Source organism: Polypterus senegalus, chromosome 10 (assembly GCF_016835505.1).
Source record: "Polypterus senegalus isolate Bchr_013 chromosome 10, ASM1683550v1, whole genome shotgun sequence".
Classification (NCBI taxonomy): Eukaryota; Metazoa; Chordata; class Cladistia; order Polypteriformes; family Polypteridae; genus Polypterus; species Polypterus senegalus.
The window spans coordinates 22,384,304-22,407,633 of NC_053163.1; the positions used below are offsets into that span (position 1 = coordinate 22,384,304).

General features: G+C 41.5%; 1 protein-coding gene across 1 annotated transcript in view; it reads right to left on the reverse strand.

Annotated features, from left to right (window-relative positions):
- Positions 1-23,330, reverse strand: part of LOC120536926 — a 35,461-nt gene that overhangs the window by 2,102 nt on the left and 10,029 nt on the right. The window contains exons 3-8 of the mRNA XM_039765505.1: positions 19,880-19,915; positions 15,318-15,350; positions 12,947-12,973; positions 9,270-9,299; positions 6,143-6,227; positions 1,874-2,626 (exon numbers count right to left, since the gene is read on the reverse strand). Of these exons, the coding sequence (XP_039621439.1) occupies positions 1,874-2,626; positions 6,143-6,227; positions 9,270-9,299; positions 12,947-12,973; positions 15,318-15,350; positions 19,880-19,915 (964 nt within the window). The remainder of the gene's footprint in view (positions 1-1,873; positions 2,627-6,142; positions 6,228-9,269; positions 9,300-12,946; positions 12,974-15,317; positions 15,351-19,879; positions 19,916-23,330) is intronic.

Below are 23,330 nucleotides of genomic sequence, written 5' to 3' on the forward strand. Positions count from 1 at the left end.
CCCAAATTTTCAGAGTCAAGTAGAGATGATGAAGAAAACCAGACCACGGGTGAGAAAACCCACTAACCGCAATGCCACCAAACATCCATAAATATTTGTAAATATTTGTGCGTCTATTGTCAAACCCACTTAATCCAATTCCAGTCGATAATGTGGACAAAAACAAAATAAATTACAACATTGTGAGCTAATGGCTCTGGAATGGTGACTTGCTAAGCATTCTTCATTGACGTGTGGAGATGTGGCAGGTCACAACAGCGAATCAATGATGAAATGAATAATGAAACGTCGTCCGAAACATGTCTAAGTCGAAACCAGTAAATTAGAGCATTAGCGATAAAATCACAAAAGCCGATGTCACAATACATGACTTTCTAGGCGTAGGGTACGTTAGACTTGCTGATCTCATAGCCAGACCACGTCAGTTTAAATAGCTGCAAATTGCTGGGTGTCTTGTCTTTGTTGTCAAAGTGCAAATACTGCATGATAGTCTGATAGCGGACACAGGACATCGTATCTTTGATTGGCAGTACAACAGATAGTTCTGAGCAGGCGTCAACCACAGTGCAGCTCTTGTGAAAAAAATGAAGATAAACGGCATCAACTCAGAGAGGGAGAGGAAAGTTTGTTGTACCACGTGAACGTCACTGATAGAATAAAAGTGAATAATAGAGAGAGAAGCGCTAACTTTTACAAGTAACCAAAATTTATACCGGGTGTTACAGACTCAAATCAAATGTACGTTTTTATTATATTATAGTAATAACAATAGCAGCTCACTACTCAAAACGCAGAGCCCCCGGTCTCAAACCTGCACCCTTTTGGTTGTAAGGCAGCAGTTCTTACCTCTGCACCATCCAGGAATACGTGTTCGCTTTCTGTCAACTGATATTTGAGCTTGGGCTTTTAACTCACTGACAGCAACATGTAACTTGAATGATTTTTTTTTTCTTTGGTGATATTCTTGAATAAAAGTTTATGTCATTATTTGATATTTGGAATAAAGTCTTCACACATTATATACTCTTCACGTCATTATTAGTATAACATGGGAAAAGTTTTAGTTATGCGTTCAGCATTTCTTGCCTCGCATTTCCTGTCATCCTACATTTACCCAGATAGTTGTAGACACGGAACACACATGAAATGCACATATTCCAAATAACGATATATATTATTTAACCTCTACAACTCCAGGCACCTCACACCTCGATAAACACACTTGAGCTCTGAGAATTTTGCGACTGACTTCAGCTCCATTAGTGGGTGGATAGGATAGCAGGCTGCTTGCTGCTTGTGCTGCCTGACAAATTTGCAAAACAAAAGACACTGATGAGGAGAGGTGCGAAGGAATTTAAGGTGGCCTGGGATTATGACTGTTTGCGTAGGCTTCAGGGATTCTAGTGTTAAAAAATTAGCATTTATTGGTTGTCAGCTCTCATGCACACAGAGTCCACCCCTACGACTAAAGACAAAATAGGAGGGAGTCTAATGTACGTCATCTTAGGTGACTGGCTTCGGCTTGCTAAAATTATGCAGATGAAAGCTATGCCCGAAAATCACTGGAAAAGTTACCTAATGTGACATGGCCTTAAGTCACCTAGATAATACCCTGATCATAAACATATCAAACGCTATTGAACATATCCACAAACATGAGCAATGATGATTATGCCATAATGCTGACGATGACATCGATTAGTGTTCATGAGAAAAAAACTTTAATACTAGGGAAAAAAATTACAAAAGAAATGCAATCATAACTGTTAATCTTCTCTTTTTCTACTCTACTGTGAAGTGAGCATGCAGTGGTGCCAAAGTTCAGAAAGTTGTAGTTACTAGGAGATGTTCCTATCTGTTTAACAGAACTTACTAGGAGGTTCCCTCTTGCTGTTCCTTTTCCAGGCATCTTCAGTACCTATTTTGAAGTCATTGGTGGTCTCCTGAATGTCATCCTTCAAGTAGAAGGGTCCACCATTCTCAATCACCATTTGATCGATTATTTCATAGAGCTTCTTGGTCTCTCCAACACCTTTTGCTTCAGCTTCATTAACCACAAAATATCTGTTGCCACACTTTTGAAGTAGCTCCAAGAGATTTTCATCAGCCTCCTGAAGAAAGTCTTCAATCTTTTTGCCCTTCAGACGGTCTCCATGAGTAAAAATGACTATGGTATATCCCAGGATCTCCTTGCCAAAAAGGTCTTCAATTATCTTTACCGTTTCTTTGTCTTCGGTGGTTAAACACCCCAGCTGCACTACTAGCAGAAAAACGTGGGGCCCTGGGAAGACCAGCTCAATGCTACTTCTGACCTGCTGTTTGACATCCTCGAGAGAGAGGCGAGTATTAAAGAATCCAGGAGTGTCAACAACGACGACACGCTGCCCTCTTATCTTTGCATTTTTTTTCTCGCAGCACAGAGTGATTGACTGGCTGCTGATTTCAGATCGGAATGGCGGATCCTGCTTACGAATGAGGGAGTAGAAAAAGGAGAAGGGTGCTGGGTAAGATATGTCAGTTTCCAGAATGGTGTTTCCAGCGGCACTCTTTCCAACACCACATCGTCCAAGTAAGACCACCCTCAGCTCGGAGTTGCTTTGTATATCTGCACCTCCCAGCTGATCATCTAAAATGTAAAAAAAAAAACAAAACAAATTTTAGTTACAGTACCATTCAGCATAGTGGACTCTGTGGATAAGAAGTATTTTCAAGAGGATTTGTTAAATTAAGAAATCCTGAAGTTTAACAGTGCCTTTACTCTTTTGTGAGTTGTTTCAGATTTTGGAATAAAACAGCATGTACTAAGTGTGCAGGGCAGCAGGAGTTTAATGTAAGATGGGATCAGAGGATGGATTATAACATTAATAACAAGCCAAGGCTGTAACTAGGAGTACAGAAATTAGATGGATAAAGGCCCGGCTGTGAAACAAAAATATAGATAGAGAAATGTTGGGAGAGAGTCATAACCAAAAATATTTCACGTCGCCTAAGCCAAAATGCAAGACATAAATCAAGTTCAAAGAGTAGAACAGAATTCACAAAACACAGATATCTTTAAAAATAACAACGCAGTGTATTTTTCTTTTCATTTTGATTTATCCTCAAACTTGGACAGGTAGGAAGTGAGCGATGCTGACCTTATTGCCATTTGTCCTGCCCACCCACGGCCTGGCAACCATCATTGAAAACACTAGACAGTGACCCCACGAGAAGACATATTTCAAAAATATCATCCTCAGAAATGGCCTAAATCAAAGAAACAATCTGAACATTCCATTCTTTGAACTCTAAATGCCCAAAGTGATATCTCCATTATTTGTAGAGGTTAAAGAAAAGACTATAAAAATATAAAACCTACATCATGACACAGTCCAGATAACGTATGAGAGAAAAATGATTATTCTGGAGAGCAAACATTGGGTGTTTTGAGATTTCTAGATTTATTTATAGAATTTGTCCATTAAAAATGTTTTGTTTGTTATATTTCTCTCTCTCTCGCTTCTACAACCTTCTTATTTCCGTTTGGGGACAAATCAAGTATGTCTATCTATCTACTAGTTTATCCTGCCTACTACACTACAATTAAACTCTGTCTATCTTATCCTGCCTACTATACAAAAAAAACATCAATTTGGATATCAGAATATTGGCTGTTTCTTTTTAAATAATCATGGTTGTATACAGTAGGTCTTAAGCCATATTCAAACAGGATTAGTTTTACACAAGGAGTTGAGGAAAAAGTCATTACCGGAGGACCTCTGTAATGTTACATTTCATCCAAATTACTCAAATGCATGCCAGGTTTTGACCTTCCCAGGTAGGAGTGGGTCATGCTGAACTGCTACCGAACAGGAATTGGTAGATGTGCTACAAACCTACATAGATGGGGGGTATCGTGACAATCAACTCTGTTCCTGTGGAGAACAGCAAACCATGGATCACGTTGTCAATGTCTGTCCTATCCTAAAGTTCGGCGGTGCATGCAGCTTCGGTATCTGCTATTGACTAGTTGAGACGCGATAACTGCATCCTTTAAACAACAGCAAGAGTGGCCTTTTGAATATCTGTGTTGTAACTGCAGTACTAGGGTGTTGTACCGTGTTAGCCATTATGAATGTAGTGAGAAGTCAAGCCAAATGGCACCTTTTATTGACTAACTAAAAAGATTACAATGTGCATGTGTTTCGAGACAAGTCAGGAGTTACAAAGAGTGCGGAAACTTTTTGAATGTCCCTTATAATTAGTAAAGCAGCAGGATAACAGTTTATTGTTTTAGGCTTGTTCCAATAACTACCTTCACTAAAAAAACCTTTATTGTATGTCTTGATTTATTAAGAACCACTAAAAAAATGTCACAATTCATTCTTGTGTTGTAGCGATCCCCAGGTGATGTTCAATTAGTCCGTTATGACTCGAATTTAAAACATCTGTTAAGATTGGGTCTACTGCATTGATAGGTACAGGAATCCTCACCTACCGGGAGTCTATTTGTTGTCTATTTTCTTTATTTTATTTTTTCCCCCACACCTCACACTTTGTTTTTTGCTGGGTCCTCTACTGTACCACCTTCTTCCTTTACCCCCCTCTACTGCCACCTATTATGATAGACAGGCAAGCACAATGAGAAAGGACAACCAGGAGAAAGGTGTAGCCAAAAAAAAATCAAACAGAAGTTTCGTCCCCAAGAACTCAAGCTAAACTTGCACCAAACTGAATTGAGAGACAAAAGTTTCAGGCAGGAATCGGTGCCAAAAAGATTAAAGACAAAAATCTTAGTTTAAAAAAAAAAACAAAAAAAAAACGACATGAGACAAAAAGAAGGTTTAGGTATCCACAAAACCCAGTGAGGAAAAGAACTTGAGATGATCTTTTTATCCTGTCATGTTATTCCCAACAGGTCGTGACCTCCAAAGTTAAGCCCATAGCAACACAATGTGCTTCGTTAACGATGGTGTGTTAGAATAGTGGCAGCCAATATGACGGTCAAAAAGTGAAAATAATTAAGAAGAATCAAAACTTAGGTCTAAATCAAAGAGTAAATAACAGGTTTAAATTCTAGGAGTAGAAAGGGCAGTGATGGGGACACTGTGCTATACAAAATGGCACCGTCCCTTGCATGAGACGTAACATCAAGGTCCTGACTCTCTGTGGTCATAAAAGACCCCTGGGCATCCTTCGTAAAGAGCAGGGTCTATCCCGATGTCCTTGCTAAATTGCCCATCATTCTGGCCTCCTAATAATCCCCTCACTAATTGGCTGTCTTTCTCTCACCCATTCACTGTTGCCAAAATGGCTTCTGTCACGTCACCCAGCTGCGTGCTGCACATTTGTGGTGGTTCAAGTGGCTCCCTCCTCTCTATGGAAAGCACTTTGAGCATCTTAAAAAAGCTCTATATAAATGCAATGTCGTCTTCTTCTTTTAAGTTGAATGGCCATTCATTCGCCATCTTGGTGTTGATTTCTCATAGACAATTCCAGGGTCAGGGTTGCTCCACATAGTGACACCCTCTTCCCTGGCATCACAATCTTCCTCCTGTTATCTGGGCCTTTTCCTCTTTGGATGTATGGGTTTCATTTACCTCTACAGGGTGCTATGCAGGCAAAGCAGCAAGAAGAACTTTAACGAGAAACAGGGAGGCAAGGCAAGCTTGAAAAAGAAGAATAGGTCAACCACTCTAAAATACCAAAAACAAAACGTGAGACGACAATTGAGGTTAGAAGATTCAGACACGAGCTAAAAACCCCAAAAGATGATCTTAGTAATGAGGATTAGAAAAAAGGATGAGAGTTTGAATTTGTCAACGCCGATATGGAAGTGATCCCCCAGGACGACCTTTTAACATGTTGTGTGTGCTGTTAATCACAGGTCATAACCTCTGAGGACACGCCCCTAACAACGTGAGAGCTGCCTTAACGACGGGAAGACAAAATAATGAACAGAAGGAAAAGTAAGTTTTGAATTAAAAAATAATGTTAAATCTGAATTCTAGGGACACAAAATGAGTGATAGATTTCAAAAAAATAATGTGAAAAAATTAAATAACATGTGGATGGCTCAATTTAGAGTGCTAAAAGTATCAGCAATTGCCACAACGTGAACAACATGACAATTTAACATAAAAGTCAGTTGATAGTAACAAACCTGTTTCATCAAACTCTGGATTTGTAACAGAAACAGAATCACTTCTATATGAACGATTCCAAGGCTCGTTTGTCGATTTAGGTAACTGAAAAGAAAGAAGAAAGAAAGAAATCTTAACCTGAATGAACCAAACATTGTACAATTCCAGTTTTATTACTTAAACCTTGATATTCTAGGCTGGACACCTACAACATTTTGTTCAGAAAGCTTCTCGGTCTCTAACAAGAGACGTTCTGCCATGTAGATTCTTTTAAAAGTTTTATTTTAGCATAAAAATGCGATACTTTCTTTGAGATTGAAATGTAAGTCTTATTTCCTTCTTGCTAATGAAATAACATTTTACTCTAGTATCTACCCTATTTTATGAACAATTCTTCATTGTACTGTCCAAGCTGTTTTATTAATAACTAGCTGTCCCCCGCGGCTCTGCCCGCATAGTAGTGAAACAGGGCAAACGTTTTGAAAATAAATTTGGAAAAAAAAAATTGTATTTGTATTGAAAAAAATTTATATTGATAGCTTTTGTATCTTAAGGCCTCTTGGTATACAATATTTTCGGTTTTTCTATCAAGCGGGAGAACATAGCTGCAATCTTTTTGCCAAAAATGTAAAAAGTTGGGAAGGTATCTCTGGCCAAGCAGAAGGTAGGTACGCTCCAACGTCAACCGTTGCCACTGTATGTGACCGTGTTCAGCCCTGACGGGACAGTGTCCCTTGCGTGGGGAGAAGAGCACGTGGCCATGATATCTCTGGCAATCAGCAGGTACCCGCTAAAACACACGTAGCTCTGATCTCTCTCTCAAAAATGTCAAACGTTACTCTTTAACAATCTCTAGATCGGGGTGGCCACACTTTTTTGGCTTGCGAGCTACTTTTAAAATGACCAGGTCGAAATGATCTACAGTACCTACATTAAAAATGATTATATATATCATTCGAAGTCTGAACCACAATCTGATTGTATGGGTGGTTACCTACCATGTAACGTGTGTGGTTGGTCTGCAAGTTGGCAGACATGTGCCACGGGTGCCCTCTCATTTGCGAGAAGCAGATCATAGAATGTTTACATAGTTAACTGTCAAATAATGCAAAGAGTACGTGACACGTGTTTCGCCCTATTTTGGGCTCATCAGGCGTACACACTGCACTGCACCCCTCATCGGGGACCGAACCTCGGACGTCAGACAAACGCACTTCGATTGTGACATTGTGAGAAAAAAAATCCTCTTCCAGTTCCACATCCAGCCCATACTCTCCTCAAACTTTTTTTTTTAAATCCCTTCTTTAGTTGATATAAATTGGAAGGCTAACTAGATCACATCCGGAGTTTTGCAGTAGCTTGCGCGTTTGATCGTGCATGCGGGATGACCAGTGTGTGAGAAGAAGAGAGATCTCAGACTGGCCTGTGTATGTCAATCAAGTGGCAAATGGCATAGGGAGGATATATGATAAACTAACGTCTAAAAAAAAGTTTTTTTTTAATGCAACGCGATCTACCTGCACTACCTTTGCAATCTACTGGTCGATCGCGATCGACGCATTGGGCACCCCTGCTCTAGATGGTAATATCTGCTGAACATACTGGTATCGCTAGGTAAGCGGAGGCGAGGTACGCTCCAACACGTGGGCGACTCAAACGGTGGCTGGCGCGTGGGTGAGGAGGACCCTGCCCGGCTCCCTACTCCTGAGGTCCTGCCTCCCCCTCCCTTCAGCCCGCAGCTTGCCTCTCGGATTCCTGCGAATAAATCGATACTGTAACCAATGAGACAAAAGTCACAGAATAAACCGGAATTTTCAAACAAATTCTACAAAAAAACACAATATAAATCCGTTAAGTAGTTCTCTTGTGAAAGACAGACAGACTTTTTTATATAAAATATATATACACACACACACACACACACACACCACACACACTTTGTCTCTCACCAATATATAGTACCAGGCAGCCCAAGATTTGTTCCAAAAGTCAGTACGATTTTCAGTTTGCATCGTTAGTTAGAAAGCAGAATGTGCTCTTGAACTTTTATAAAAGCAGATTTTTACCCATTTCATTAATTTTTTAATAAAGCCCATGCTAAAATTACATTTTACTGTAAGTCATCATGGAATATCCAACTGATGACTCACATTAGCACCTCTTTATGCTAAAAAAGCACTGAAGTGATGCTTTAGCTCCTGTACGCACACAGGGACAGTATGAGTATACTGTACTATACTGTACTTTCATTTTCGCAGTCACAAATGCTGCCCCGGCACGTGGACAGATGATCAGGTCCCTCCTTATGCTGCACTGATGTGCTTATAGTTACAATTTGAGATGTTAAACCTTTCCATCTTGTTCTGCTCCCTTGCATTTCTGGTCAGAAGTTTGGGAGAAATGCAAGGTCACTGGTGATTTACTGGTCAATTGACACCAAAAAAATTAAATGCATTTTTTGTGAAGATAAAAAGAAGATGAAATGTAATAAGCAGATGCAAAGCAACCACATAATGCCATTTCAGCCTAAGCATTTTTTGTATTTTATATAAGAAAATAAGATCAGACGTCATTGTTATATAACACAATGTGACAAATTTGGAAATAAAAAGTTGCCCCTGAAGACTCCCACTGTTAGCTTTCACTTAGAAGAACATTTATATGAAAATTCCCCACTGGGAAGCTGACATTTTTTATTTTTCCACATAGAATGTGAATGCAGCATCAGACTGTTTGATTATTACCGTAGGGGGAAGGCAAACAGTCAAAAAACCTGGGCACACAAATAAAATAACATTTAATGAGCAGAAAATTTTAAAAACTAGGATTCAAACTGCAAACTTCACAATTACTACACGACCAACTAAATTCAAAAGATGAAAATTATACAATTAAGGAAATCTGAAGGCAAAGGAATTAAACTAATGGAAAAGATTAGCAAAGGGCATTTCACAACACCAATAAAAGAAACAAATGAACAAAATAATAAAAACTTATGAGCAAGACCCCTACCAAACCATGACAGTTCCCACTCTCTGACTCTAAAGCATTCAAACTGACCAAGAACTCACTGAACTGTACGACGTTACAATGCTGGCACAGTCCCTGGAGATTAAAAGTATTAAATATAATGAAGAAAGAACTTGCCTTTTTGTTCCACTGCATCTTTACAAAGACCTGCATGGTTGGAAAAATGGACAAACATGTTATTCATTTGAGTTCTAATATTCTTTACACAGTGACGAAGGATGCCCAGTGAGGCACATGGCAGAGAAAAGGCTGGAAGAGGGTAAAGTGAGCAGTGACAAGTCACCAAAAGGAGGAGGTCACAGCACTCTGTGTAACAAGATGCTTGGAGACAGGGGACCCCAAACTGTGATCAATCGTGGAAGGCCAGGGAGGCTGCTGCAGGCTGATGGGTAGCAGAAGATGGATAGTTAAGACCCAGCGTTCTTAAACATACAGCAGACATTCTGATGGCTTTCATAGACAGTTAGATAGATAGATGAGGAATGCAGTATACACCACAGTCTAGATAAATAGATTGTAGTATAGTAGGCAAGATAGAGAGAGAGAGACTTTTGTATAGTAGGGAGGACAGATTGATAAAGCACCATCTATCTGTCCTGCCTACTATACTAAAATTTATCTATCTAGACTGTGGTGTATTCTGCATTTCACGTCTTATCTATTTAACCATCATATAGTGTCTTTCAGATCTATGTATGTATCTAATTAATAATATATAGGGCTTTTTTAAGTATCACTGACTAGATACATACATAGATCTGAAAGACACTATATGATAGATAGAAAGATAGATGTGAAACGCAGAATACACCACAGTCTAGATAGATAGTATAGTATAGTATAGTAGGCATGATACAGATAGATAGTATAGTAGGCAGGATACAGATAGATAACACACTATAGACCACAGACTAGACAGATCTGTAGATAGATAAAGCCCTATATACCACAGATTTGACATATAGATTCCACTTTTTTGCCCCAATGGGGAAACTTAGTTTACCAAAGTTAAGAAATACAGTGGTACCTCGGTATACGTCCGCTTTGGAATAAGTCCAACTTGGTATACGTCCTGTTTGGACTTGAAAAATTTTGCTTGGTATACGACCTTTGTTTTGAATACGTCTTGCATGCTAGAACACCAGGCGCTACCCTTGTTTACCTCTTGAGACAAAGCCACGACTGCCCACAAGTGTCAGTACGCCATTTGCTAGCATCCAGTGAACAACCCGCGCTATAACTCTGTGAATTTTCACATGATTTTGTGTTTTTTTGAGTAAATTTGAATTGATTGTTGAAAAGTATGAGGGTGGCATGCGTATCCGGGACTTGGCTGCTGCATACCGTATGCCGAGAACGACGGTATCTACGATTTTAAAAAACAAAGACGTTATTAAAAAGTAAACTGAGGTTACATTTTCATTTATTTCATCTAATTGCTTTTGTATTTATGTATTTTAGTATTAAGCAGTATTAAAATTATTTTATATAACCCCATCAATGTATAATATGCCAATAACAATATACGATTTTTTTAATGGGAACGGATTCATCATTTTCCCTTTATTTTTTATGGGAAAAATTCCTTTGGTATACGTCCTGTTTGGTATAATTTAAAGGATCTGGAATGGATTAAGGACGTATACCGAGGTACCACTGTATTATAAAAACAAGCACCATCCTCAAACGTACATGAAAATTACACAGAAAAGCAGAAAGGAACATTTCTGACTGGGCTAATGATAGGAGCGCAGTCCCAGTGAGACTTCACGCAGCCATATTGCCAATGGTATAAAGAAGCCCCTTTGGCTCTTCCCGTCATGCTTCTGTTGAATAATTTGTTGACTAAAAGTACCCAGCACTGGTGTGTCAGAGATTTGATGTGCAGCATTGTTCATAATGGCACTTGGTTTTGTTTTCATTCTCTTCTTCTATAACAAAGTTGGCCCTTTTTAATCAGCTTGCTGATTCGATGGGCCCATCTTGAAGTGATGTTACCAGCCCAGCATATCACATGTATTAAGTCACATCAGCCAACACAGAATTATAGGACATAAATGATGTCACCACCCACATTAAAAAAGGGCAGTCTGCTAAAACAGAGAGCCAGTGAGAAGATGGTAGTTAATCAAGTCTTAGTAAAGCACCAGTAACTGAAGGATTGCCACCAGGGGCATATCCTAGAAATTCTGTTCTGAGCACGAATAAGGTTTTAATATTGATTTGCCCTATAATGATGTTGGCACCGGTCAGAAATTCACTGACCAAATTGTTGCCTATCCTCACTCGGACATGCTGGACTCAGAGTTCACAGTACGACCCTCTTAGCTGGTGGAGCTCAAGGAGAACTCAAGTGACCAATCGGGCTTCTGACTGCAAAGGCGTCTGCTGTTCACAGGGGGCTCTCTCCATTTCAGCTTTGCTACACAACCCACCCCACCCTACTTCAGCTAATCTTGGATGAGCTCCCAAATGTCAGCAGTGAGAAATGCACTCGGGTGTCACACCTTTCTAGTGAGATTCCACAATTGATAGGGAAGGCCATCTGAGCAAAACTGTCCCTAGTAAATTCTTGGGTTTTTAAATATTCTTCTGCACATTCTCGGCTAGATCTTTAAAAAAGATTCAGTTAAACCTCCTGCTTAAGACTCCAAATTTCACAAGCAAGAAAACGCCCTTTAAACTCAATCCTGGGTTTACTTCCGGGGTCTGAGATGTTGTGCCAAACTACCGGGCCACTAGCTCACAGTGGCACCTAGTGGTCCTTTGATGAATTTGTAAATTTGACAAACGAGAGGAGAACATTCAGTTCGTCAAGCTCGTGTGTTTATCTAACTGTCCCAATAATCTCACCCAGTTACTTCATAGAGACCACTATTCAGTCCACACTTGGAGTACATTCCTGGCTGCTCCAAGACCAAATCTGAGCTTCCTGCTCCCTCTTGGGTACCATATTTTTTCCTAGCACCTGCCAGCCTTGAGGAGTGGTGCTGGCATCCTTTACTTTTTCCCCTTTTTTTTGCCTTTATGCAGGGTCTGACCACCTTATTTCTCTTGAGCTTCTTGCCCTCTGACCAAAGGAAATAAGGTATTTCTGTTATGCTTTCAGTCCCCAAGCTACCTTCTTTTAATCAGGAGACTGTTCAGTATCTTTTTTTTGGAATATATTAATGGCTTTGGAAAATTCATCTGTCTGGAAATCCACTCATGCTCACGTCGTATTCTGCCCCTGGAGATCCCAGCCCAGCTGTGCCGGTGAGGGTGCCTTCCATTTGCCAAGTTGTGGTTTTCTCACTTTTAGTTGCCCTATCAGGTTGTACCTTTGTGTCTGCCTTCACTCTGGTCAAAGCCTCACTATCTGTGCTTATAGCACACACACATACTATATCTACAAACAAGTGCACAAGACAGTTTTATTCCTTCTTTCTTCCTCACTGCTATGCATCTTTTCCAAATATTTTATTTTGACAAGAAAGCAATTCTGAGGACTTCTCTGAACTGCACTACACTTTGATATCCCAGCTCCCTCGTTCAGACTAAATGATCAGAGCCTTTGCACTCTCCGTTTATGGTTTATCTCAGCCTCAGGACCCAACATGGCTGGTTAAACGTCACTCCTGCAGTCAGTGCTAAAGTTTCCTGCTGAGCTGTCATATCAAATGCTAAGCCATAAAGCAAAGCCCCACTCTCATCCATTCGAAAGGACCATCTCTCTCTTTTTTTCCCCACCACAGATCTTATACTTGTATCTTGGAGTGAACTGAGCTACAAAAAAAAAAATGAAAAATACTTGCCTCTTCTGTAAACCGCTCCAGCAAAGCCTGCAAAACAAAAACACAACTGATCAAGGAGGCAGCAGCCTTTGCAGGAGTTGTGGATTTTTAATTAGATGTTATTCTCCGTAACTGCAATCCACATCTTGCTGAATGACCCGATTTTGATTTAGCACCTAACACACATTCTGTGGTGGTCGTCTTCTTCTTTCAGGTGATCCAGTTAGGCGTCACCACAGTGGATCATCCTCTTCCAGATCTTTCTGCCCTTGTCGTCTTGTTCTGTCACACCCATCACCTGCATGTCCTCTCTCACCACATCCATAAACCGTCTCTTAGGCCTTCCTCTTTTCTTCTATCCTTATCATCCTTCTCCTGATATACCCAGCATCTCTCCTCTGCACATGTCCAAACCAACACCATCTCGCCTCTCTGATTTTGTCTCCCAACCGTCCCACCTGAGCTGACCCTCTAATGTCCTCATTTCTAATCCAATCCATCCTCGTCACACCCGGTAACACACATTCTGTTTTACCACAATTGTAATAATCAAGTAGGGAAACGCAGCTTAACTCTATAAATTATAACTCGTGTACCAGAATTCATATCACTGAGCCATTATTATGATGTGAATTAATATTATAAACCTCAAAAGTTATGAATATGATGTATAGGCTTGGCTAGTACAGTCAATGCTGCGTATTTACACTGAATATCCTTTTTGTTTTTTTTCTTCAGTTTCTATCGACTACCTGTTGTCACTTCTCAGATTTAGAATCCAAACCGCAATAAACACACAGACGTGATTCACGCCCTGTGCCCAGAAAGCTCTAAATCTCATGCCCTATAGCCTATTTATAAGCTAATGGTTTCACACAACTTGACTCATTTGGCACTGCTTCAAGGCTATGCAAATGGTCACATACGCAGCGAAGGAGCTTTTAGGGACCAGCAGGATCTTTGTGCCCATGATGATGACAGGCTTATGCGCCTATTGAGGCCACCAAAAGCCGTTCTCTAGGAAACTTTGTGCTAAGATGGCCCTGGCGTTAAACAGACAGACTGACTAAAATCGGGATACACCAACAATAGTTGGCTTTCTGGCAACAGACGCCTATACAGAGGGCACTGGCCGACAGCTCAGGAATATCTTGGCCAAGTTTCAGCTCCATCATGCCTGCTGTACTGGAATGACTGACGAGGCATTGCATTCAGTTTTCTGTATGGTTTGGTTGTACATGCTGATATAAAAAGGCAATTTACAGCCGTGTCCAGTTTTCCTAATGTTGGAAAAATTGACGACTATACCCATTGAGAATGAGGCTGCTTTTCTTAACCTTAAGCAGTTACGCTCCACTAATACACAAGTCATCTGTAATACTAAGAAGAGACTGACAAACATGGCTTGGTGGCCTGAGTCAACTCATAATTCACTTACAGTTTGAAACAAAGCAGCTTTGGCTGACAACTTGCTGACGATGCTGTACATGTTGGGTGCCTTGATGATAAGGTAACTGGCAGAACCCTCAGTGTTTCATGTGGTCACAACAATCCTGTCATTCCATATGCTAGGTGACAATGGCTGCCCACTCAGATGCTCGCACCTTATGCCTTTCCCAGACCCCAAGGTACAGAGGAGAGGGGCACTACAATGCTACGCACCATAGGATTCCAAAATCGCAGGTGACAGTGCCTGGTGGGAGTCCGCTGTAACAGCCAATGAAGGTGGGCAGCTTTGAGATTGAATATCTAAGAGTCTTATTACCATAGTCCATATATGATTGGCTCAGCATGGCAACTGGGCGGGGGTTAAGGCGTCTTCACGTATGCACATTTACAAGGTGATTATGACTTATAAAGGGAAATTGCGTTAAATGTCTGTACACCAGATTTTCTAAAATCAAATTTCTTTTGTTTTTTTGCCATTTTGTTTAGTCTGTGAAAGTTTTCACGCGCAAATCAACACAAATTGCCTAAATGAGACTCCCGGTCCTTACTCTGTACTGCCAGCACTCTGACTAAGCAAGCTCAAAAGTCAGTCAGTCATTGTCCAACCCGCTATATCCTGACACAGGGTGACGAGGGTCTGCTGGAGCCAATCCCAGACAGCACAGGGCAAAGGCAGGAACAAACAAAAGGCAGGGCGCCAGCCCACCGCAGGGCACACGCACACACCAGGGACAATTTGTGATCGCCAATGCACCTAACCTGCATGTCTTTGGACTGTGGGAGGAAACCCACGCAGACACAGGGAGAACATGCAAACTCCACGCAGGGAGGACCCGGGAAGCGAACCCAGGTCTCCTACCAGCTACCACTGCGCCACCGTGCCACCCGCTGGCAGTACACTTACTTTAGAATATAAAAAAAACATTATTTAAAAAACACTCACCTTGATCTGTGGTTTTGTTGAATCTTGAGAGCCCTACAAAGAAAAAGATTGTGTTATTTGCATGGAAAAAATAAAATATTCCTAAAGAATGCAGATTTGTAAGTTAAAATTAAATTAAAACCCAAATGTTGAATAAAGCTGAAAACTTTTTCATAGCATGATCCTCCTATTCATGACCTTAAAGGCAGAGGCGTAGCTAAGGTTTTCAGTGCCCGGGGACAACTGAAGATTTTGCGCCCCCTCCTGTTTGCCAAAATGCAATGGGGAAGGGAAAGAAAATAAAAAAAAAATGTATTTAAAAATAATAGCATTTTAAGAAAAAAAATTTCATACAAGTCTCAGAAACTATGATAACGGCGCCTCGTGTTCTTCAAATTCTAAATCCGTCATTAGTTTTTGTAAGAAAAAATTTGCTTTCCGCATTTAAAAATGATTTTAAAGAAAGTATATAGCAAATTATAAAGCAAAATAATTATATATTTATAAAAACTGCATTACTTACAATTTATTCGTATGAAAATATGATGGAGAAACGTCTAGACTTTTGCAGCCATCTACTAGAATACTTCACCACAGCCCAATCAATTCTCTATCAAACACATAAACACAAGTCACTTGGCACACAGAAATGTCGTTTGCAGAAACTTAGACAATGAAACACTAATGCCTCATGTCAGTCGCGCGACCTGCTTAATAACGTCAAAAATGTTTCTGGGTGGGAGTCAAGCATGTTAGAGTAGTGGAGGGGATAAATTATTGTCTGTTGGATATATAGAACTAATACGTGCTTTGAAATCAGAAAGAGACAAAAAACAGGAAAAAGATATCGGCATACTGATGGAGTAATGGACTGGTTATGCAAATGTTTTTTTATTTACTTTTTAGTGCATTTAAGAATGGAAAAAATTTCATTCTAAAATTTCGGAACATCAATTTGGCGCCCCCTGATGCTGCGCCCGGGGACAGATGTCCCCCCTTGCCCCCCCTAGCGACGCCACTGCTTAAAAGGCGCTACAGTGTCATTTTAGTCACTTATTGTCACACGAGGAAGCTCTCCAGAAGAAATAAAATACAACAAAACGTATGTTATGTGGCCTCCTCAGGCAGCGTCCTCATTGTTCGTTAAAGCCCCCGTGTGGCTCCTTCTCTTTGAAAATTCCTGCTCGAGTGTTTCTCCGAAAGATTAGCAGGGTCCCTAAACCCACCGGCTCCTAACCGATTGTCTGTCTTCCATGTCTAATAAGCTTCCTTCTGGATTACATTACCAAGTGGTGTGGTGGAGAGCAGGACTTTTCGATTATTTTAGATAATGCGGGTGAACAGCACACACAAGTAAGTGTGTTAGGCACAACGGCCTGTTCTCATCACAGTTGCTCTAATATTTTCATCTGCTGTTCTCTCTTATCTTCATTCATAAACCAAACTGCTCAGACCCCATCTTTTAATTCTGCTTATAAATTACAATAACTAATACAGAGGAGAGATGCTGGGTATATTGGGAGAAGAATGCTAAGGATAGAGCTGCTAGGGAAGAGGAAAAGACGAAGGCCTAAGAGAAGGTTTATGGATGTGGTGAGAGTGGACATGCAGGTGATGGGTGTAACAGAACAAGATGATGAGGACAGAAAGATATGGAAGAAGATGATCCGCCATGGTGACCCCTAACAGAATCAGCCAACAGAAGAAGAAGAATGTACTGTATATCTAGAAATGGCTGCTAATAGACAAGTATGAGCATTTCAAACAAAACTGCAGACTACTTTGACATGGAATTAATTTCCATGTGTATTAGATAAAGTCTGTGTCAGGGATGCAAATATGAAAAAGAAAGGAAAACCACACAAAAACAGTAGCGCTACTATGATGCTCAGTGCCGCCAGTTTGCAAAACCGAGCAGAAATGTGCAAGGAGGCCGTGAAAATGTGCGCGGCTTTACGTCAAGTTAAGTTTTTATACATCTCAAAGTGAGCGTGGAAATGGACGTATGCAACATTTTTGTTTGGATGCGCTGTTTATATATACTTTCTGACAGCAGTGATTTGACTTTTGGCAGCCTATTCAACTTAAGGCAGGCTCAAAATCGGGTCCCATTCTTTGCTTGTCAAGGAGTGAATGAAATTGTGGATTTTCAGACCCCTTCTGCTCCATCTGTGTCCTCACTCCTATCTACTTTTTGGAAAGAAATGAGAACTACAATATTTAGTGTTGGCTTTTCTCTGCCGTCTGCTTATATAAAATTCAGCTTTAAAAAGTGACCAAAAGCCACTTGAATTAAGTACCGGGTAGTCTCGCAGAGCCAGTATGTATGGAGACAACCTTGAGTGAACTGTGCTTAAAAGTGTGTGAGGATAATTAGACGTCTCGCTGAGCGACACATTTCTAATCCAGTCCAATGCTTCTATAGGTGCCGCTCATAGTGCTGCTGGTGACTGAAACAGTAAAAGAGCAACGGTGTGCTTGTTAATGGGCCTGTGGTCACGATGGATAAGGCTTCTGTTGCTGAAAAATCTTCTACAAAGACCCCCGTTAAACATATAAATGTGTGTCGTTTATGCAGAGAATACTTTATATGTGTTAAAGATAAGCATAACCTGTTGTAACATCACTGCTGGGGAATAAGCTTACAGAAATTCAGGTGGACGCCCAATTGGTAGCCTGGATTACGGACTATTTAACCAATCGACCACAGCATGTCCGGCTGAAGAGCTGCTGCTCTGATAGCATCCTGAGCAGCATGGGGGTGCCGCAGGGAACTGTCCTATCACCCTTCCTCTTCACCCTCTATACGTCTGACTTCAGGAACAGGTCTCAGTCATGTCATCTGCAGAAATTCTCTGATGACTCTGCCATTGTGGCCTGTATCCGGGAAGGACAGGAGGATGTATACAGGAGGGTGGTGGACAGCTTTGTGGAGTGGTAGCTAGATTTTTTACAGATAAACATCACAAAGACAAAGGAACTGGTTGTGGACTTTAGAAAACAGGCTCCTTTTCCCACCCCTGTCACCATCAGAGGAACTGATGTTGAGGTGGTTGAAGACTACAGGTACCTGGGGGTACACATTGACAGTAAACTGGACTGGTCCAAGAACACCAACACGGTTTTCAAGAAAGGGCAGAGCCGACTTTACCTATTGAGGAGGCTCAGGTCTTTCAATGTCTGTAGGAAGATGCTGACTATGTTCTATCACTCTGTGGTAGAGAGTGTGGTGTTTTTTGCAGCTGTGTGTTGGGGCAGTGGGCTGAAGACAGCTGAGGCCAACAGGCTGAAAAAACTGATTAAAAAGTCTGGTTCTGTCCTGGGTGTCAGACTGGAGAACCTGGCGGAGGTGTCCGAGAGGAGAATGCTGAAAAAGCTTCTCGGTATCATGGACAACCCCTCTCACCCCATGCAGGCCTCCTTGATGGGTCATCGGATCACACACCGCAAAAGACTCATTGCCTCAAAGTGTAGAACCGAATGCCACAGGAAATCCTTTCTACCTGTGGCAATAAGACTGTATAATTCTTCCTCATTCTGTAGGTGATCCTACTCATCATCACATGCTGCTATCTCATTTTTTTATAGCATAAACACTAGCCACTTTTCATTACCACTTGCACTAATAATCTGTAATTTTATTTTATCTGTTATAGTTTTTGTTATAGTTTGTTGCTTTGCACAAATTAGTTATATAGTTATAATACAAACTATTAGTTATAGTTATAGTTATTTGATATTTTGTTTAGAGTTATTTTGTTATTCTGTTTGCACTATTATTATTGATCTTTTTAACTCTTTATTACCTTATCTTTATTCCTCTTGTTGCACTGAGCATGTATATGACAAAAGAATTTCCCTCTGGATAAATAAAGTTCTTATCTATCTATCTATCTATCTATCTATCTATCTATCTATCTATCTATCTATCTATCTATCTATCTATCTATCTATCTATCTATCTATCTATCTAAAAGAGAAACCTTTCTGTCAAACCAGATTATATTTTGGCATTCAAAGACATCACAGGGTTAGTGGTAGACGTGAACAGTGCACTGCCGCTGGCTATGTGTGCCGTCTGTCTCTCTCACTTATGACAATACAGTCGGATATACAAATATACTTAAACAATACGGGCCGCATACAAATGGTGTGACTGGCACCCTTGTTTGGGTGTTGTTCCTGCCTCTGTCACTGATTTAGAAAGAATGAAAATTAGCAGTCAATGAACCGACCCCCCGATATGCCTCTACTTCAGGAAGAGTCTGGGGGTCACAGCATGTAGTAGCAAAAAGACACTCACTGCAGAAAGAGAGTAGTCGGCAGGATCCTGGTTTTCTCGAGTTGGTTGGAAAGAAGACATAAGAAAAATCCACATTTTTCTTGTATTCATATAAAAACAATTAGGGTTTAGAGCAGAGGAACAACATAGATATATCAGTTGTTATCAATGAGAAGGCACTTTGGGAATTAAATGAGCTATGCACGTGATGTCAGGAACGGATAGAAAACAAAACGCACCACAAAATCGTATCAGGGTAAAAAACCTTCTTTAGGCTTACAAGAAAAGGAAATGAACTTGCCTCTTGGTTATACAGATTGTGTGTCTCCTGCGACTTCTGCAAAATAAATAAATAAATAAGTAAAACAGGTTGTTATTATTATTACCACACTTATTGTTATTATTACCATGCTTATATTAACTTCACCTGTTTGTTGTCTGGTACAAATCTTGTCATCGATATTTAACCCACTTCCTATTGTCCAAATGACTTGTAATTGTGCACACTTACGATGACAATACATGAATCAATAATCAGTTTCACTAATTGATCAATTAATCCATGTTAATTAAGAAATTAAATTTTCATATGAAATATAGTTAGACATTTCACCAATAGATGGCGCTAGTAACAGACAGAAATATTAAAGGAAGTGTTAAAATATTTTAAAATTACACTAAAACAAACCCAAGACTAAAAGTTGAATATATATATATATATATATATATATATATATATATATATTATTTTCAATTTTTTTAGTCTTGGGTTTGTTTTAGTGTAATTTTGTAATCAATATTTTACACACACATACGTATATATTTTAGCAGCGTCTACTTAATTTGTCCCAGTACATCATGCTGTTGCCTAAAGGATCCAACAAAATGGCTCCAGTCCCCCAGTGTCTTTAAACAGTTTGCAAGTTCTTCCTTTATCTGTGTTGATTTTTGTCTCAGTTCTCAGGTTTTCCTCCAGTATCCCAAAGACATGTTAGGCTAATTGGCGATTCTGAACTGGCTCTGTGTGCTTGTCATTGTGGATCTGCCCGTCTGGCCATCTTATGACAAACTGGCACTTGATCCAGGGCTTCTTCGGCTTTGTGCCTGATGCAATGAGATTTGGCTCCTCTGTGACCCTAACTGGGATTACATGAGTTTGAAAACATTATGATCGGCACTGCGTCACATTACTGAATGAAGAAATGAAAAATTGTGTTTTCTAGACAAGACTTTTGGGCACTTGTGCGAACATGGAAATGGACTAGCTCTTCAAAAAGATTTATTGTTATCCCGCAGTTCAAAATTATGCATCACCTAAGCTTCATGTTTGAGAGACAAAAAAAAAAAAAAACAGGTGAGTGGGACACTTCCCATTGGCGGGGTCTCTCAGTTTCTTCACTTTATAGGCACCTAGCAGTGGTACCCGTGTTATCCAAGATATAAGAATTCTTTTTATAGAATACTCATCATTAGGAACTTCACAGTGTGGTCCTGGATTGTCTGCTGTGACAACTATGGAGAATGCATCTACGTCGTTTATTAATTTTGTTAAAGACTGTTTCACTCTCACTACATTTTCCATGTGAGATTTCAATAAATTGAAGAGGGGTCCCACCAGATGACAGAGATTCCATATTTGTATTTCCAAAAGCTGTTGGCCTCCGATGTAAAAAAAAAAAAAAAATCATACAATGCAGGTCAGTTAGATCAGGGTCACCAATTCCGGTCCTGGAGGACCACCGTGGCTGCAGAGTTTTATATTAACCCTTTTGTGCCCTGTTTGTGCTGCTAATTAACTTCTTTTGAATTAATTTTAATTGACTTGATTTTTAAAGAACGTTTCCCTGAATTTCTTTATCGTTCCTCTGAATTGCTTCATTTCTTTCCTTTAATGGCACCCAAAGAGAAATGAAATGTGAAGTGAATGAGCCGACAGAAGACCAGCTAAGTCAGGGCCTCAAACTCCAATCAGCTCCTTGTCGTTAATTCAACTCGTTCTTTAATTCCATGGCTTGTTGCTGCTCTCATCGTACAATAGCAGACATTTACGAAGCTGCCGATTTTCTCTTTTCTAAGAGCACACTAATAAAATGTTTGGGGACCTGAGCAGATCAGCATTCCTGAGACCTTCATCTTTCCTTATTTTCAGATACTGCATGGTGGACCTCCTCCTTGAACCGTCACCTTATCGTGGTGGAGGGTTTGCGTGTCCCAATGATCCTAGGAGCTATGTTGTCCGGGGCTTTATGCCCCTGGTAGGGCCACCCAAGGCAAACTGGTCCTAGGTGAGGGATGAGACAAAGAGCGGTTCAACAAACCTCCAATGAAGAAAAAACTTTGGACAACGCTTTCCCTTGCCCGGACGCTGGTCACGGGCCCCCTCTGGAGCCAGGCCTGGAGGTGGGGCTCGATGGCGGCGCCTGGTGGCCGGGCCTGCACCCATGGGGCTCGGCCGGGCACAGCCCAAGAGGTAACGTGGGTCCTCCTCCCCATGGGCTCACCACCTATGGGAGGGGCCAAGGAGGTTGGGTGCAGTGTGAGTTGGGTGGTGGCGAGGCGGGACCTTGGCGGTCTGATCCTCGGCTACAGAAACTGGCTCTTGGGACGTGGAATGTCACCTCTCTGAAGGGAAGGAGCCTGAGCTAGTGCGCGAGGTCGAGAGGTTCCGCTAGATATAGTCGGACTCACCTCGACGCACAGCTTGGACTCTGGAACCAATCTCCTTGAGAGGGGCTGGACTCTCTACCACTCTGGAGTTGCCCCGTGAGAGGCCGAGCAGGTGTGGGCATACTTATTGCCCCCACTTGGAGCCTGTGCATTGGGGTTTACCCCGTGGACGAGAGGGTGGCCTCCCTCCGCCTTCGGGTGGGGAAGGGTCCTGACTGTTGTTTGTGCGTATGCCAACAGCAGTTTGGAGTATCCACCCTTTTTGGAGTCTCTGAAAGGGGTTGCTAGAGGGCATACCTTCTGGGGATTCCCTCGTTTTGCTGGGAGACTTCAATGCTCACGTGGGCAATGACAGTGAGACCTGGAAGGGCGTGATTGGGAGGAATGGCCCCCCCGATCTGAACCCGAGCGGTGTTTTGTTATTGGACTTCTGTGCTCGCCATGGATTGTCCATAACGAACACCATGTTCAAGCATAAGGGTGTTCATATGTGCACTTGGCACCAGGACACCCTAGGCCTCAGGTCGATGATCGACTTTGTGGTCGTGTCGCCGGACTTGCGCCATATGTCTTGGACACTCGGGTGAAGAGAGGGGCGGAGCTGTCAACTGATCACCACCTGGTGGTGAGTTGGCTTCGATGGTGGGGAAGATGCCGGTCAGACCTGGTAGGCCCAAACGTGTTGTGAGGGTCTGCTGGGAAGTAGCTTCAACTCCCACCTCCGCAGAACTTCAACCACGCCCCGAGGGAGGTGGGGACATTGAGTCCGAATGGGCCATGTTCCGTGCCTCTATTGTTGAGGCGGCTGACCGGAGCTGTGGCCGCAAGGTGGTCGGTGCCTGTCGTGGCGGCAATCCCCAACCCGCTGGTGGACACCGCGTGAGGGATGCCGTCAAGCTGAAGAAGGAGTCCTATAGGACTTTTTGTCCTGTGGGTCTCTGGAGGCAGCTGATAGGTACCGCAGGCCAAGCGAACGCGCTTCGTTGTTGCTGAGGCAAAACTCGGGCATGGGAGGAGTTTGGAGAGGCCATGGAGAACACTTTCGGACGGCTTCGAGGAGATTCTGGTCCACCGTCCGCGCCTCA